Below are 14,635 nucleotides of genomic sequence, written 5' to 3' on the forward strand. Positions count from 1 at the left end.
TTAACCAGATTAACCACATAGCCAAATACTTAGAACTGCACAATGTTGCAATTCACAGGACACACACACACAATAATGGTCATAAACATATGAAAAGCTTCTCAACTGCCTCAAAGATCATAGAAATGTACATTTAGAATAATGATTTAGTTGGTAATGCCTTTAAAGTTTAATGATATTAAGGGCTTGCGATGATGTGGAGAAATAGAAACCCTCATGCAGCGTTGGCGGGAATAAAAATTGGTATTCCTTGGTATCTCTCCTAGAATATTCACACCAAGGACAGCCTTGTCCACGGCAGCCTTGTTTGTCAAAATAAACAACCACAAACTATCCAGCTTTCCATCAACAGGTTATGGATAAATAAAATGTAGTAGACTGATACTATGGACCAGTTTAAAAGAATGAAACAGATCAATATGCAGTGTGAGACAACTTAAGTTAAAACACATGTAAAGACACAAAACAAAGGAAATATTTCTATAAAACATCCATATTTATGTAAACGCACAAAGTCTAAGAGGATAGACATTCAACTGAAGAAGAAGGAAGAGAGGTAAGCGCAGAAGTTAAAGGAGCTTTAGTTCAGTATGTAACGTTTGGAATGAGAATGTTTCATGCTTTGCTTGTAAAATTTTAAATAAATAATATTTAAATTTAAAAACGAGAGAAACCCAGGGCTTGTGAGGACACTAGAGATCATTGATCCAACCACTCCATTTTACAAATGAAGAAAACTGAGGCCGAGACATGCTGAGTGATATTTTTAAAAGCTCTACAACTAGCTAATGATAGAACAATTAGTCAAGACAAATTAATAAAAGAGCATAGGATTTAGGGTCAAGAAGCCTAGATCTGGGCTCCATGTCAGCTACACACTAGGTAAATGACCTCGGGAAACACGCCGAATCTCTGAGTATATATTGGGGGTTGTTTATTCAGGGTTTATTCAGTTGCAAGGAACAGAAACCTACCTTAAACTCACTGAGTGATAAGGGAAATATGTCATCATAGAAATGAAGAGTGGAACAGACCTCAGACATAAATACTTCCAGGGACACACACAATGTCTTCAAGACTCATTGTATCCTTCTCTAAGCATCACTAAGTGTGTGTTGGTTTCATTCTCTCCCATTGCAGAGCCATTTCAGTCTCAGTACTCTTCACTTATACATGGACTGGGAGAGAATATTCTCAAAGAAAATTGTTGCTATAACCAAAAAGAGAGAAAGAAATTTGGATGGACACAAACAAAAAATATTCACTGCCTTAGCCACCTCCTAGGGCTGATGGAAGAAGCAAACAAGAAAATTCAAGGTATGCTACTGGGACACTGTATAATCTATACAAACAAAAGAAGTTATTAAACTGGGTGTCCGAACTCCTAGCAGACTACAATTTCCACTATGCCATGTTGTATCTTTGTTTTAGAGCACTGATAAATTATCATTACTGATGTGCTCACCCTGCATCTCTTCACCCTCAATGTTTGTGTCTAATTTTTCCTACTTTGTCCATGCTCTGTGATGGTCGTTTCATTCCTATTAAAATAGTTAGAAAATTTTCACTACAAAATGTTCCTACTTCAAAGCTTTGAAGTGGAGGAGGGAAGGTTATGAAACCCTAGTAGATATTAACAACAACATTAAGAGGAGTTACCAGACTGGAACTTTATTTCTAAAATAATGTCACTGAAGAAAATGCTCTTAAAGTTGTACCGTTTTCTATCTTTACTGCTGCTGGGATGAGAGAGGCCAAATTCTTTACAACCCTACCCTGGTATCATGCCACTGTAGCCTTTAATTATCTGGGGGAAATGTCATGAACAATCATCAGCATATGCAATAAACTCGGCGAGTGTCTTAGAACTTCTCCAAGAAGAAAGCCCATGAAGACCTAGAAGCCTTTCTTTTCCCTCTCTCTCTCTGTGCACTAAACACTAGCTAACACACTCAGCCATTCAGCTGTATCTTCCAAATTATTTCCTTCTTGCCTGATATTCCTCAGCTCTTTGCATTTTGAGAGACAATAAGTACAAGAGACAAAGCCCTAAACTATAGCCTGTCTACAACTCTTAAAGGTCTCAAAAACTATAATTTTCTACATGCCCATTCGAGCATTCTAAACCTTAGTGCCAGTCACTATTTGGATAGAGGGTTGGAAACATGACAACCAAAAAGAAACACACACACACAAAAAGACAGCTCAAAAGAAAGCAACCAGATTGCAGGAAGTTCAAAGTTAGCATGTTAACTTTGATTTCTTAGCCTCATCTCCCATTTTCTGACACTTTTTCCCCTCCCAGGATGAAAATAACTTCCCAGTGCTTATCCAATCAGTCAACAAGGATGGTAATAAGAACGATAAAACATTTGCTTTGAGTAGGGCCTTGAACCTTACACCATACTTATGCATCCATTAGTTCATTGATCTTTATGGCAGAATTCAATGAGTTAGACATGGCATGGATAATTGGTCTTATTTTTGAGATGAGAATATTGAGGCTCATATAGATGAAATGACTTACTTAAAGTCACAGAGGTAATAAATACAAGGACCAGACCTTGGCTTCCACTCTAGTATTTTTTTTCTATTACATCACCATGTCATTGAACAAACATTTGGGTGCCCATTGTCCACAGAACCTTGTGAAGAATAAATGGCATAGAACATATGGGGAACTGCCATATATTCCTCAGCACCTGAGGGGACAGGGTCTAAACAGAAGTTTCCAAAGAACCAGCAGTAAAGCAGAGGCCCTATTTTTTTCACCACAGTACCCCCAGTGGCTAGAACATGCCTGGCACACAGTAGGCACTCAATAAATATTTATAAAGTATATGAGTAAATTAATGAATGAGAGACCATATAAAGGTCAATGTAGCTGTAAATATAAAATAATACAATCCCAAGAATATAAGTGCTTGGGGGACTGTCATTCTTCAAAATCTTCCTTAAAACAGGTTATGGAGTATAATACTTAAAGAGTATAGACTTGCATCCAACTTGGGACCTTGGGAATGTTGTGCTATCTCTTTGGATTCATTCATTCAACAAACATTTACTAAGAGTCTATTACATGACATACACTGTCAGGGAAGAATAATAATAATAAGCTGAAAGCACTGTTATGATGATAAAATGAGACAAGACATATAAAATGCTTAGCATAGTGACTAGCTCATAGTACGCACTCAATATATGGTAGCTTTTACTGTGCTTACTGTATCTTGCAGTATTCACTTTCCTGAGACACCCTAGACAATTAAACAACTGAGGGGAGAGAATGAGCAGATTACTGCATCTTCCCAATTCCAGAGCAAAACAGACAAAAACCCATGGGTTTTTGTTTGCACTTGTATCTAACAAACCAGTTCTACTGGAAGAGGATAAAGGTTATCTGACCTGGCGGCAGCCCCTGTTACTGCAGGAGACAGAGTCATAACAACAGGATGTTGTAGGTAAAACAAATAAAACATTCCTACGAGGAAAAGTTTGGCAGGAACTAGGGATATTTAAAGGAGCCTTGGTGGCATAGCAGTTAAGCTCTCAGCTGCTAACTGAAAGGTCAGTGGCTCAATCCCACCCAGCAGCTCCACAGAAGAAAAGCCTAGTGATCTGCTCCCATGAAGATTAAAAAAATATATATAGGGAAGTTCTAATCTGTCACATGGGGTTGCTATGAGTCAGAATAGACTTGACTGCACACAACATCAACAACAGGGATATTTAGCTTGGAAAAGAGACGACTAGGGGGTGGGAGTGGGGAGACCCTGGGGAGGATAGAATAGATAACATGTGAGCTGTCTCCATAGGCTATTAAGGGGCAGACAGACTAGAGTTGTTCATTATTACCTCTGAAGAGGGGAGAGTTGGATGAAGGCCTCAGGGAGGGAAAGCTGGATTCATAAAATGTGACATGGCTGAAATATAGGGAGACAGGGAAAGGGAGGTCAGAGTCCCCTGCCAAGGCATTATTAAAAATATTAGATGTCCTTTGAATAGTACTTCTCATATTAGGCCAAAATGAGCATTTGGGAGTGGCATGGGTCCTAAGCGCCATTTGGGTACCATGTAGGCCCTAATAGGAACAAGTAACAAACTTATAAACAAACTTTAGAGATCCAAGTTGGGTGCTGCTTGAATGAAGAGAAACTATCAAAACCCAATAGACGGAATTCACTATCTATAGTATAACTTGCCTTTCTTTGGGGGCAGGAGGGTGAAGTGGGGCAGAGGGGTGGTAAGTCCTTTGAAAGCAGCTTGAATAGGAAATCGCTTAATGACGATAATTATGATGCTTCACATGCAAGGTACTTCACAGTTGTCTGCTTGTTCACATATAGCCTCTCATTCAGCCTCCAGCAAAATGGTTACATTGTAAATACTATTTAACATTAAATGTAATTGCTGCACAAATCTGCTTTTACTAAGCAATCCATAACAACAATTTAGTTATTCACTTTCACTGCTCCATTAATCCTTCACTTCCCCGTGAGGAGAACAGACAGGTAAAAGTTTTTCTATGCATTGCCAAATCTTATCTGAGCATCTCTGTCCTTGGGAATAAAAAAAAAAAAAAATTTTTTATAGATGCCCATAAAAGCACCTGTAGAAAATTAACTGCTTTAGGAAACTGCAGAGGAAATAAAATCTGAAGGAGAGATAAGATAAAGGCTCCTAATAGTGGGGAGCATGTCATAAACAAGCAAAATCAATAATCCTCATTAATCAATGAGAAAGGGCAAATGCCAGTTTAAAATGCAGCAAGAAAAGTTGCTTCAAGAGTGGCTTTCAAACTGTGTTTTACTTCCTCATAAGGTGCCATGACATCAAAAGAAACATAGGCTATATATGACATCCAATGAGAAGCTAAGAACAATTAAAAAAAAAAAAAAAGATTTAAGTGGGAAAAAAAATCTCAGGATTTCCCACAGCCCGGAGGCATCTTCCACCAAATAATTCTACTGATATTTAAAGAAGACCACTGACCTCTTTCCCTTTATTCACAAATCTACTTTTGCGACTTTCAGTGTGATTTATGCTTGTACTTATATAGATTTTGGCTATTTCTTATTCAATTTATGCCTAGTTTATTTCTGCCATTGTTCATGGTATCTTCTATTGTATCTCCCAAATGATTATCATTATAATATAAAATATTATCATTATACATAGGCTTTTCACTTCTGTATATTAATTTTTCTGTTACTTTACTAATTTCTCTCAATGCTTATTATAATGGGGCTTCCACTAATCCTTTCTGATTTTTATTTTGAAAATTACTTTCTCTTGTCTAATTACAGTGGCCAATTCCTCCATTTCACAACATTAAGAGTTAGGCATCTCTTTCTCATTTCTAATGTTAGTAGGAATGTCTCTAGTCAGTGTTTCTCCATTAAGCAAGGTGTTGGCTTCAGGGTTGAGGTTTGTAGATTTCATTACATTAAGGTAGTTTAGCTGGCTAAATTATTCCTCAGAAGTAACTAAGTACAACACTAACAAAATCCAAGTCTGAAAAAAAATTACCTGTTCTATAAAGGGTGTACTGCCTAAAACCAACTTCCACTGATCAGAGTCTTCAGACCAAAGAGAAGAAGTTGGGGATCAGGCAGAAAGTGTGCATGCCTCTTAATTTTACTACATTCACATTATATTTGCTAACAAGTATATTAGCAATAGATCCAGCTGGAATCTTGAAGTAAAAAATTCCTTTCTTCGGGCCATGACGCAGTATAATAAAACGAAGGAATATTTAATTGAGTCAAGGAAAATTAAACAGAAATTTTAAAAACCTGGTGATGCTCATTCTGGTACACAGTATAGCGAGTGGCCTGTTTGAATTTGCCTGTCTCTGAATAACAAACCAAGTATTAGTGGCTTGAAAAAGCAACAATTTCTCCCAATTCTATGAGTCACGAATGCACAGAGAGCTAAGCTGGACAGTTCCTGTGCTCTGCCTGGTGTTGGCTGGAGTCCCGTAGGCTGCCACGTGCAGCTGGTGGCTGTTTGGTTATTTTAACAATTTTTAGCAGTTCGATTTACCCTAGAACATAAAATAAAGTTGCTTCTAAGTTTTCTAAGTCGATAAAATAGATGTTCTTTGAATGGTTGTTTTTGTCAGGATTGTCTCTGTAACTTAAGGAGTATGTATACAGAAAGAAGCACATAGAAAATCGATTTTGTTTATATCTTTATTGTATTTTTCATAAGGAAGAACAATGTAACCTTCCGTACTCGTGCTTTCTACCTTTGGGGACTGATACAGACTCTCTAGGGCAAAAACCTAAAATTACATCATATTGACTGCTAAAAGTTAAATAACAGTGCAAGGGAGGAAAAATCACCGTTGCTACCAAAGGGCTGAAAGCTCCATACACATGACTTTGGAACTGCTGCTACTCAGATAATCTTGTGCTCAACAAACAAGGTAACGATCAACAAGATGCAGTAATTTAAATTAGAATGTTTACACCACTGTAAGGTGGCTTTACGTAGCTAACATTAGAACTGTCATGTTACTATTCTAGGTCTTTCTTCAAAGGGTCATCAGAAGAACAGGGATGGAAGAGTCTTTCGGACAATCGCCATCTCTTGCCGTTGCTGTTACATGAAAGGAGAAATGAAATCTTTAATATTTTGATAAGTGTCTTGCATATCTCAGCAAATAAAACATTTCAATGCTTACATTAATTCTTACTTTTCAAATTTAAATATACACTACTTACAGCTTCCATTAAAATTTTGTTTTGCAGTGAAGCCATGTCTTTTCTAAGTTCACTCTGTGCTTGAATAAGAACGTTTTCATGATTCTTCTCCATGTCCTCAACGTTCTAAAACCAAAAAGTCTGGTTCGGTCATCTCAGCTTCCAAACTTGCACAATTAAATTGCAAATGTATGAACTTTTTAATTTTCAAAAGATGCTTACTGTTTATTCCAAATAAAAATATTCCAAGTAATACAGGAAGGCCAAAATACCCACTAGCGGAATAGAAAAGATGTCAGACTGAGTCAAATATTGTTATGGGAGGTTCAACGGTAGTATACTTTGCTTGAAACAATGGGCTAATGAACTGCTAAGGTCAAGACAGAGCAAAGAGAAAGACCGAGATCCCCTATCAATAAATACCGTAGCTGTGAAACTCGCTAAGAAGCTTTCTAAAGCCACTTATTATGACTGACAGTCAATGTAACATGATCTAATTGGAGGAAAATAGTGATCTGTAATGGAAGCTTTTCAAGTTACGAAAAGTATAAATTACATTTTCAATCTTTACTCTTCATCCGACAAATGGTGATCTTGTGCCTACTGTGTAAGAAGTACCATCACCGTGTTAAGCGCTGTGGAGGAACTATAAAATGAAAAATACACCATCTCATCCTCACTCCAGGGAGAAGGAGAAACACATCAGCAAAATACCACCAACATTTGATAATAAATAGGTGTAATACAACTTGCTGTATCTACACAGTGGAAAACAAGTTTAGTTTCAATTTAGTCAACAAAAGACTAAGATTTCCACAGGGGGAGGGCATAGGCAACCTCATGGAAGCACGTGGTGCGTTAGGTCAGAGAAAGCAATTCAGCTGGAGGGGTGGGAGGAGAGAAAGGATTCAGGAAATGACCTTCCAAAAGGGGGTCATGTTATTTGGGGGCTTGAATATCTAAGATTTTAGAATAGGAAGCTACTCAGAGTTTTCCAGGAGAGAAGGGATATGTTTCAGGAAGGTAACACTGCAGGCCTCTCTGTGAAGGATGGACTAGAGAGGAGAGAAATCCGATGGAAGAGTTTTAACAGCACAGAAAGGACGGATGAGGTCCTGAACTGGGGCAGCGGAAGTGGAAATTCAAAGAAAGAAAGAAACAAAAGAACCATTGCAGAGGTAAAAATCACAGGGTTTCATAATACCTGGATGGGAAGGATCAGGAAGCAGAGGGGCCAAAGACAACACTAAGCTGCCTGCCCTGAGTGGTTAACACTTATAAGAAACCATTTCTGGAACTTTATCAAACCTTCACACCGATGAATAAATGGTTCTCAGGGGGCATTAGAGCAAGCCGACAAGCTCTCTACTCTGAAAGGCTTTAAAAAAAAAAACTCTTCGGTGATACACACGCATATATGTGTATATGGATAGATATACACATATATGTATGTGTATATATATTTATAGACATTAAAATAATGTTGATATCAAACCTATTTTATGAGTTTTCTTAAACTATCCCAACTAGTTTACAAGAATGACATTTTAACATGTTTTTGAACAGGGTTACGCAAAAGAACCCCCCGTCAAATAAAAAAGGGGTGTGTACAAGGATCCCACTGATGCTTGCACAAGCGTGTATCTGCATGAACAAGAAGTCAGTGTCACTGACCACATTTTGCTAATGTAATGAGAAATCTAGTACATATTTCTCAATTCACAAACTTTTGATCCTCTGCTGGCTTTTTCATCCTATTATACCTCTGAGCCATCTCTGAACGACCCCCAGAAAACCATTAATGAATCCTAAAAGTCAAAATACATTTGGCGCTATGTAAAATCAGGAACAAGTCAAAATGGAAAGTGCTTAAAAATTTAAAATGCATTAAAAAATGTTTTCTCCCATAAATTCCAAAGGAAAAAAGCATCTTATCCTTCCACACACACATTATGTCTTATACGAATGTATTGTGTTACCAAGGACAACAGACCTTCAGAAATTGCTCATAAAGAGTTTTGACTGCTTTCAGTGTCTGGTTCTGAAGAATTCTAGTTTGTTGTAAAATCCTTTGCTGCTGTCGAAACATAACCTACAAATATATATATATATATATATATATATATATATATATATATATATATATATAAAAGAAGAAGTTGTGATAAAAATTTAGGTAAAATTGAACAATAAATAATTCTACACTAAGCTTAAAAGGAATAACATTAAAATCAATGCTTCTAACATTTGCAATTCTGTTTCCCTAACCCACTCTGAGGAAATTAGTTCATGACTTCTCTTCAGTCCTCAAAGGCAGCAACATCTCCTCCACAGTCTTTACATTTAACTGGTGACCGTACTTATTTCACTAAACAGAAGTCATCCAAAGAGGACTTCCAGTCTCCCATCACCACACCTACCACCCACCTATACCCATCAGCACTTATATACTCTACCGTCTACCCTGTTTTTATGGAGGAACAATCCTGGCTTGCCAAAACCAACTTCTTCTCCTGCCCACTAGATCAATCCCATCCACTCTCAAGAATATTGCTCAGCAATTGTCCTCCCACCACCCCCCTCCAAACTTTCATTTTTCTCCCTCTAGATAATTCCCATCAACATACAAACATCTTGCTATTTCTCCAGTCAAAACCCACGTGTATCCCTTTTCTCCCCAGCTACCACCCCATTGCTTCCTGTGCCATTCTCTCTTGTACTCACTGGGCTTTTTCACACACCATGCCACCAAACCCTCCTTCCTTAATGACACCAATGCCCTGCACGCTGCCAAATCCACCTTACTTGGCCTGTCAGCAGCATATGACAGAGCTGATCCCTCTCCTGAATCCAGGCCCACACAGCCAGTGGCCTACTCAACATGACCCCTTGGGTGTTTCACATGCACCGCAAATTTAACTTTTCCAAATCTGAGCTGACTAACGAAGCCCCCCGTCCAACACACACACCAATTTTTTTCATGTGAACAATAGCTTCGCTCTGGCGGTGAAAGGTGTGTGATAAATTTACAAACAATTCTAGAGTGAAAGAGAAGGCTAGTTAATGTAGCTATACAGTATATGGGTGGGACTGACTTCCATCCCCCATAGGGATGGGCAGGTAGCCCAGGTCTGGCCATCAAGAGTACACCATGCCCTGGCCCACCATGACTGGTTCAGGGATGTGCAAATGATCCAAGACAGATCAGTGAGAATTCTCCCGAGGACCTTTCTGCCAGAGCTATTGAGTAAGACTGTCTCAGTCCACTGGGGTTGCTACACTGTTCGCAAATCTAGGATCGCTTACCACACTGAGAGAGCCTGCTAAGGGATGGAGACAGAGCCCAGATGACACTGCATGAGCCACCTTTGACCACCCCATCCAGCTGTGCCTGCAGCTAAACTCCCCCTGCAATTCTTTATGTAAATCAATATATTCCTGTTTGGTACTTTAGCAAATTTCTGTCACTTGGAACTGCAAGAATCCCAACCAGTACAGGATGGTATTTGCTTATGGAGTCCCCTGGGATCTCAGCTAACGTGCTTGGCTGCAAACCAAAAGCTTGGAGGTTCGAGCCCACCCAGAGGTGCCTCGGAAGAAAGGCCTGGTGATCTACATCCCCAAAAATCAGACACTGAAAACCCTATGGAGCACAGTTCTACTCTGACACACATGGGGCTCAACATGAGTCGGGCTCAGCTTGACGGCAACTCTTTTTTTTTTTATCTGCCTACACTTCCCTGGTTTATAGTCATGGGGTCAAAACACGCAGCCAACAATGACTAATGGAACTGAGCTTCGTTCCGTGGATCTACTACAAGCCTAGGCTCTCCATTCATTCCTATTTGAGACTTAGTTACAATAGATTATGTATAAAGCGAAGCCTGATACCGACAGTTAGTTTTACTTCTCGTTCCTCAGCTTTCTTCATATCTATATCCCACTGCCGAAACAAAGCCAGAAACTGCTGAGAGTATTCATGAGTAAGCTTCTGCCTGTAAAACATAACAAGGAGCACTATCATATTTCATACCAATATGAAAAAAAAAAACACGTTTGAAGCAAAATTGACTAACTTATACTACAAAAGAAGAAGGGAACAGCAGCAGCTTAAATCTTCTGACAGGAAACCGAGATGGAAAATGAATGATTCACAGATTCCAAACATTTTTTTTTCTAAGAGGATAAGTGAGAAGCTATTTCGTATACTTTAGCTCTTGAAAACTAAGAGAGTTTTAGAGTATACGTAATTTTTCCAGGAACATTAATTTTACCTCCAAGCAGTTTAATTTTCATTCTCTTTTACTGAGTAACATATAAGTTCTGGTATGATAAATAGACCCAATGAGGTTATTATATGTGCTTATTATGGAAGATTTCCAAACATGAATATTTCACTTAGCTTTTTTTCCCCACTTTGGCATAATAAGCTGTACAAAAGAATGTATAACCCAATTCAGCTAAAACATACAAATTATTTATAAGATTGACCTTTTACCACATTGTTGAACACAGCGAACACTCACAAGACTAATAGTGTATGGCATTTACCTTTTATTCAATTCGCATATTTCTAGAATGAATACAAGTTACTTTTATAGTACACATAAAAAAATAGTAAGAACTCTAAATTGTTATTCTAAAGGGGGGATAATATTTATCGACTTCTAGGAAATATACCCAATTCTATGAAAGAATGAGGTTATAAGCCTAAAGAACTTATTTGCTTAGAGAACAATCGAGCCAAGTACATTTTCACTAGAGACTACAATAAACAGAAGATAACTGTATATTTCTTAAGTCATCTGCATCCATTAATACTAAGAAATGATACAAGTGTTATAGCTCTAAAAAACCAACAGCCTTACCATTGCTCTTTTTGGGTTTTCCAAACATGCTCAATTTTCTCATTATTATTTTTGACAGAAGCATTGGTATTCATTTCAAATCTTCTTCTCTTTGCAATAAGAGTTTTTTGAATGTCAGCTATGTTGAAAATAAATATTCATTTATATTTAATGTTAAAATTTTTTAGTTTCCACATATTCAAATCAATACGGGTAATTTGGGGTCAGCAATATTAGACATTGATAATTTTAAAAACAGGCATCATTAAAAAAAAAAAAGGTTGTTTGTTCCTCTCCCCTGCCCCCATTTTTTTCTGTGAACACTCTTAGTTACTAGTTTCCCAATTCTGGTTTTTCTAACATAAGATCATTTTTTAAATTTAGGGATGTTAAACCCCAAAACCCCAGTGCCGTCAAGTCAATTCCAACTCATAGTGACGCCATAGGGTTCCCAAGACTGTAAATCTTTATGGAAGCAGACTGCCACATCTTTCTCCTGCGGAGCCACTGGTGGGTTTGAACCACCAGCCTTCCAGTTAGCAGTGGAGCGCTTTATGCACTGTGCCACCAGGGCTCCTAGAAAAAAAAGGAACTAATAATCAAAACATTTTTTATTATCCAGAATGTGTGTAAAGGGTCACAAGGACAGACTTAACTTCCTAATGAGAAAAAAGGTATAAAGGATTTATTTTTCTAAATTGATACAATATCCCCCAATTCAAAGGACACATTTAGACAGAATACTGTTAGAACTCATTATATAACCAAAAGCTGAACCCAGTGCCGTCAAGTCGATTCCAACTGATAGCAACCGTCATGGATTGAACTGTGTCTCCAAAAAGCATGTGTCAACTTGGTAGGATCCGCCATTTGGTGATCTGACGCAATTATCCTATCATCCCCCATTTTGCGTGTCCTTTAGGGTCGCTATGAGTCAGAATCGACTCGATGGCAGCAGGTTTGGATTTTTTTAGGTTTTCACCTCTATCATCAGCAGTTATTTTTCAGTAATCATGAAGGCACTGCGCTGTCATATAAAATATTAGAGAAATATTTTATACGTGCAGCATCCATCTATATATAGTCCATTGAATCACATTTCCTATTGCCCAAGTTACGTGATTTAAAACAATTTTGTTTAAATGCCAGTATCTCTTAAAAAAAAAAAAACATACCTTTAAATCTTTCCAACAAATCCTGTACTTCGTCCCTGTGAAGAAATTACGTGAACAATTTTTAAGTAAGGACACAAAAAATGGCATGCTTGTTTGGGAAGAAATGTCTCACGCCAACTGTTTCACATGTGATGCTTGCTAAATGAAACCAAAGTCGACTTTTCTTAAAGTACCTGACCAGATGGGCAAATATTGCTTGAACACATTACCCCAGCTCGTCCTCAATTGAGCCTGCAGATGGTCTTTTTCTTCCATTCTTATCAGTTATTGGACTCTTTCCTTCATTGAAAAGAAAAACATTTTTAAATTATGTTATACGAGTTAATTTTTAATGGCGTCATAGCTACATTTTGGAAGCTTTTGGGCTTTTGGCCAACATAAGGTTTTAAAGTAAATAAAAAAGAAAAAAAGTAAAGTGTGCCCTATTGTGCCACACTTGCCAAGATGTTCATTAGGGACACTGTACCTTCCTCCTTCCCGTCCTGCTCGGAACCACTCAGATCTTTTTTATCTTCTGTGCCAGAGGCTTCTCTATCCTGATCCTTCACCACGCGTCTCCCAGGTCTCCCCGTTCCCTTTCTTCCAGTGGGTGCCATAATTAGATCCTGTTTGCTGACTTAAAAAATAGATCGCTTAAGCTTCCCGAGTTCAAACACGCTATTTAAACAAATGGGTAGCTTTGCACATCAGAGGTATCTCACAAGGGTCGCCTCGGTTAAATAACAAGCTTTGCAGTCTCCTCATTTCTTTTGTTGGACCAGGAGGTGACAAAGGTGACAATGACAGGGTCAACCCTGACTCCACACTGGGACGTGTAGGTTTCGGTCCTGCCTCTGCCAGATTCCAACTGGCTAAATGCGGGAGATCCCTGTCACAAAGGGACAACGTGACAGCTGGGGGGCCGCCCCCCGAGCAGGCCGGAGAGAAGTCTGAAGCAACAGACTCATAAAGACTTGCTGCCACTTGGCTTCGGAGAGCGAACGTCCACACAGGCCGCCACGACATCCCCAGGGGACAAATGTAGGGCCCTTGGTCACCTGTCATGGTCCCTGAGGGGATGAAGCCACTCCTTCATCGCCCCTTACCTGTCCTCCCTCCTCAACCCTCGCCTGTCCTCCCTCCCCTTCCCCTGCACCAGTTTTCTTTCCTCTTCCCCCTCCCCCGCCCTCCCTCCCTTACTCCTCTCGCAGATCCTCCCTCCCCCTTCCCCTCGCCTGTCCTCCCTCCCCCTTCCCCTCGCCTGTCCTCCCTCCCCATCCCCTCACCTGTCCTCCCTCTCCCCCACCTGTCCTCCCTCCCCATCCCCTCACCTGTCCTCCCTCTCCCCCACCTGTCCTCCCTCCCCATCCCCTCACCTGTCCTCCCTCTCCCCCACCTGTCCTCCCTCCCCATCCCCTCACCTGTCCTCCCTCTCCCCCACCTGTCCTCCCTCCCCATCCCCTCACCTGTCCTCCCTCTCCTCCACCTGTCCTCCCTCTCCTCCACCTGTCCTCCCTCTCCTCCACCTGTCCTCTCTCCCCATCCCCTCACCTGTCCTCCCTCTCCTCCACCTGTCCTCCCTCCCCATCCCCTCACCTGTCCTCCCTCTCCTCCACCTGTCCTCCCTCCCCATCCCCTCACCTGTCCTCCCTCCCCATCCCCTCACCTGTCCTCCCTCTCCTCCACCTGTTCTCCCTCCCCATCCCCTCACCTGTCCTCCCTCTCCCCCACCTGTCCTCCCTCCCCATCCCCTCACCTGTCCTCCCTCTCCCCCACCTGTCCTCCCTCCCCATCCCCTCACCTGTCCTCCCTCTCCTCCACCTGTCCTCCCTCTCCTCCACCTGTCCTCCCTCTCCTCCACCTGTCCTCTCTCCCCATCCCCTCACCTGTCCTCCCTCTCCTCCACCTGTCCTCCCTCCCCATCCCC

The 14,635-nt window shown here is 40.2% G+C and overlaps 1 protein-coding gene across 1 annotated transcript; it reads right to left on the reverse strand.

Annotated features, from left to right (window-relative positions):
- Positions 1-6,549: 6,549 nt before the first annotated feature.
- Positions 6,550-13,773, reverse strand: LOC126069542 (synaptonemal complex protein 3-like). Its single transcript, XM_049873026.1, has 9 exons — positions 13,431-13,773; positions 13,196-13,345; positions 12,939-13,008; positions 12,730-12,764; positions 11,576-11,693; positions 10,603-10,702; positions 8,701-8,799; positions 6,729-6,833; positions 6,550-6,603 (listed from the first exon to the last, which is right to left on the reverse strand). The coding sequence occupies exons 1-9, from the start codon at positions 13,771-13,773 to the stop codon at positions 6,550-6,552; spliced, it is 1,074 nt and encodes a 357-aa protein (XP_049728983.1).
- Between the last annotated feature and the right edge of the window lie 862 nt (positions 13,774-14,635).

Source organism: Elephas maximus, chromosome X (genome assembly GCF_024166365.1).
Source record: "Elephas maximus indicus isolate mEleMax1 chromosome X, mEleMax1 primary haplotype, whole genome shotgun sequence".
Taxonomy (NCBI): Eukaryota; Metazoa; Chordata; class Mammalia; order Proboscidea; family Elephantidae; genus Elephas; species Elephas maximus.